The sequence below is a fragment of the Myotis davidii genome, unplaced genomic scaffold (genome assembly GCF_000327345.1).
Source record: "Myotis davidii unplaced genomic scaffold, ASM32734v1 scaffold56, whole genome shotgun sequence".
Classification (NCBI taxonomy): Eukaryota; Metazoa; Chordata; class Mammalia; order Chiroptera; family Vespertilionidae; genus Myotis; species Myotis davidii.
Genome location: NW_006287458.1, coordinates 208,331 through 212,473, shown reverse-complemented (window position 1 = coordinate 212,473; position 4,143 = coordinate 208,331). Strand labels below are relative to the sequence as shown.

General features: G+C 53.0%; 1 protein-coding gene across 1 annotated transcript in view; it reads left to right on the top strand.

The window, feature by feature from the left end:
• Positions 1–1,008: 1,008 nt before the first annotated feature.
• NOTCH3 (notch 3) overlaps positions 1,009–4,143 on the top strand; it is a 30,649-nt gene continuing 27,514 nt past the window's right edge. The window contains 2 exon segments of the mRNA XM_015560960.1: positions 1,009–1,244; positions 1,598–1,676. Of these exon segments, the coding sequence (XP_015416446.1) occupies positions 1,040–1,244; positions 1,598–1,676 (284 nt within the window). The 5' untranslated portion in view covers positions 1,009–1,039.

Here is a 4,143-nt window from a genome sequence, read left to right as displayed (position 1 = left end):
AAACAACCAGAACAAAGCGCACATTTTGACCAAGCAAAATGTTTGCTTCGACCTCTGTGGTGCTGGGTTCCGGGAGGGGTGGAAGGGCATGAGGGCCTCCCAAGCCCATACACCACCCCCAGCTCCCATCCTGCCCCCACCCGCTCCGGGCAGGACCGGGCAAGAGCTGCCGCCCCCGCCAGGCCAGCGGGCACCCACATGGTCTGTCAGGCACACACAGCCCTGGGTCACACATATCGAGATGTAGATGTGCACACACAGAGGACACCCCCAGACACCCCCAGACACCCCCATCCCCCCAGCTTACACACTGATGCGCACATCTAATCACACGTGTTCACACACAGTGTGCACACCGGCCCAAGGCCTTGCACATGCTGTCTTCACACACCCAGACACATACCCACACAGATCCAAGGGCATGCCCAGCTCACACGTGCAGATGGGCACATCCAACCTATACACAGCCACACGTCCACACACAGACACCCAAACACACAACAGACCCAGCCTGCACACATATGGCACACACGTCTGAACACCCACGCACATCACGTACACATGCGTGGCTCACACATCCCACAGCTGAGAGAGGCCCTCAGGCTGGGTCTCATGGCCCCCAGTGTGAGTTTGCAAACACCCATCGGCCCCCTATGGGGTGATAGTGTCCTGTCCCTGCTTGTTCCCTACCTCGGGAGCCATACGCCATATTGGCCCATGCTCATGTCTTGCTTAACTCCTGTCTCTAGGGTGTCTCCTTTTCTATCTCTGTCTCTCTACTTCTCTGTCTCCTCTCTCTGTGCTGCCTGCTTCTCGTTTCCTTTTTTATATCTGCCTCTGTTTTTCTCTATCTCCCTCCATCTTTCTATCTCTCTGTGACACACACACGAACACGGTGGCTCCACACCTTTCAGCATACACAATTCTCCACTAGCTCATACCCAGCCATGCCCCAGACCCGTCTGGCAGGACAGTTAGACTGTGCCACACCCCAGAGGGACACAGCCCTCAGGGTTGGGGATGCTGGACAGGGCAGTACATGTCTGGGGCCAGCTGCCCCTCCCTTCAACACACACCCTGCAACACCCAATGCTGGCTACGCCTGGGGTACATGCCCCGGCCTCTCTCCCCAGAGCCGCTGCGCAGGGCTGCACAGCTGGAGAAGATGCCCAACGTCACTGGAAGAGAGGGAGCCATGGCCCAGGACTCCCTGCCGCTGCCCCCTCCATTACCCCAGGATCTGGGTACACAGCCTCAGACCTTCCTTGAATGCTCAGCACCCTCACTTCCTGCCTCTGCACCCCCCATTTTGGCCACTTCCTCAGCCCCCACATCTGGCACAAGTCAGCACCTCCTCTTGTCCGCCCCTGCCTTGTGGTTCCCAGGGCTCAAGCTGGCAGGGACAGCTGCGGCCCCAACAGCTGGGGCCAGGGTGGGGAGCCGTGGGAACCTTAGGTGGAGGGGCTCCCTGCACCCTCAGAGACACCCCCAGCTCCGTGCAGCTGTTGCCTGGAAGAGGGAAGGAGGGGGGCTGTCACTCTGAGCTGGGTTTCCTGGGCACCTGGCTGACCTGCCCACCTCTGTTCGCCCCACACAGCTCCCCCTTGCCTGGACGGAAGCCCGTGTTCAAACGGAGGTCGCTGCACCCAGCTGTCCTCCCGGGAGGCTGCCTGCCTGTGAGTGCTTGGCTCAGAGCCATTCGTGGGCCCTGTGTGGGGACGCAGTCTGTCTTGCCCCCCTGCTTCTGTGTCCACCGTGAATGCCTCTACTACTTCCTACATGTGTGGCTTGGGCAACTTCTCGATTCTCCTGGAATCAGCAGGGGCTCTGACGTCTGCCTGCCCTGGCTTCAAATCCCACCTCCTGCTGCAGACTGTCTGTGACTTCAACTCTCTCTCTCTCTCTCTCTCCCTTTAAATATGTTTATTGATTTTAGAGAGAAAGGGAGAGGGAGAGAGAGAGAGAGAGTGTGAGAGAGAGAGAGGAAAACATTGATGTGATACAGAAACATGGACTGGTTGCCTCCCACATGCACCCGGACCAGGAATCAAACCTGCAACCTGGGCATGTGCCCTGACCAGGAATTGTACTGGCGACCTTACACTTTTCGGTGCCCGGGATGGTACTCAATCTACTGAGCCACACCGGCCAGGGCGGGGACTTAACTCTAAATCTCAGTGTCCTATTCTGGAAAATGAGCCCAGTAATCCCAACCTCACCGAATTCTCAGCTGCCTGCGGTCATATGTAAAGCCCCTAATGGAGGTAGTTATAATTTTTTTTCAATATATTTTATTGATTTTTTTACAGAGAGGATGGGAGAGGGATAGAGAGTAAGAAACATCGATCAGCTGCCTCCGGCACACCCCCCACTGGGGACGCGCCCACAACCAAGGTACATGCCCCTGACCGGAATCGAACCCGGGACCCTTCAGTCTGCAGGCCAACGCTCTATCCACTGAGCCAGACCGGTCAGGGCGGTAGTTATAATTTAATCAACAAATCTTCAAGGACCAGTAGCAGTGGCTTGGGAGGGTACACCATCTGCACCCTCCCCTGGCTCAAGATTTCAAGGTGGGGGCACTGGAGGCCTGTAATACAGCCCAGCTCTGCCACTTCATTGCTGTGTGACCTTGGATTAGTCATTTCCTCTCTCTGAATCTCACTGCATCTGTGAAATAGGGGCTTGTCACCAGGAAGGAGCCCAAGAGTTTGGGAAAGGCAGAGGGCTGGGGGGAGTAGGGAAGAGGCTGGGAGAGAACTGAGCAGAGGCAAATAGCTCAGTTTAAATTCTAGGTTCTGGGTTAACTTGTGCAAGAGCTTTGAGCTCACAGAGCCTCAGTTGTTTCATCTGCAAATTGGGGCAATAACAGTTCCTTATTTATGAGTTGATTGTACAGATTTAAATAAATCCTTCATACAATGAACTCAGCATACTGCTTGGCATACAGCAAGTGCTCAATAAATAGGGCTTATTTTTATTGTTTAAGAGCTTTATTGACAGGTGCTTGCAGTTTGTTGACTTTTTAAAAAAGTTGTAAACTTTTATTTACAAACTAAAAATGAGGATCTTAAAAATCACAACTTGAACAGATATGAAACAATTTAAAAACTTTTATAGGTGAATTGAGAAAAACTAGGCTTAAAAAAAACCCACCTGAAAAAAAAACACACCCATGTTTGTCATTACCAAAAAGAGACATCTTTAGGTAAAAAATGCGTATCTGGTCATTGGGCAAAAAGGCAGCCCTGAAGGTCTTCAGTGCCCATCTGAAGTTCATTTCTTAATGCTGGAATTCCGTCTTCATGTCTTCTTGCTGGATGACTAAATCCGATGTCACACTTCGGGTAGAGATGGTATTTACTCAGCCCAGCCTGTTCAGCCTCTGGAGCAAGGAATGCTCAGTCTCTCAGCCAGTAGATCTGCGGCTTTTGTCTCTGCCATCTTGTGGCTGAGGGTTTTCTGGGCATCTGCATCGGTAATGGAAGTTGCAGCGGTACCGGTACCATCCTTGCTGTGGCTGCTCACCTTGGGTCTCATCTCCTTGATTTCCTTGTCTTCATTTCTGTCCTCTCTGGGCTGTCTTTAGTGAGGAGGGCCGATAGGGGTCATCATCCTATATAATAAAGCGCTAATATGCTAATTAGACCAAACAGCAGAACGACCTTCCCTCTGATGACCATCCGGATGAAAACAGGGCTTCGTGGGCCAGCGAGGCTGCAAGGGCCGAGCCCCTTGCACCAATTTCGAGCCCTGGGCCTTGAGTTATAAATAACAGCAGAGACACAGGAAGTAGGTGCTATAAGGGGGAACCTCTCAAGATTATGGGGAAATGCTTGGTTCCTTTTGTAATAGTGTCCTTAGTAAGAGCAGTTCATCCCGTAGCCATTAATTCATTGGTTTACTCATGTATTCAACAACATGTGACTTAGACCCAGGAGAGCCGCTTTGAAGGCATACACCCACTTTGAGTGGGGACCACTTGAGCTCACCTGGGTGGGGAGGCTTAGCCTGGCCGAGCGGGCTTTTCGGGTTGGGAGTCCGCAAAGGTGAAAACGGAAAAGTGGGAGCCGACCAGAAGCCACTCACCTGGAGGTGGAGCCGCGGGCGGGCGCCTGCGCAGTAGAGCTCCGCGCCTGGAAT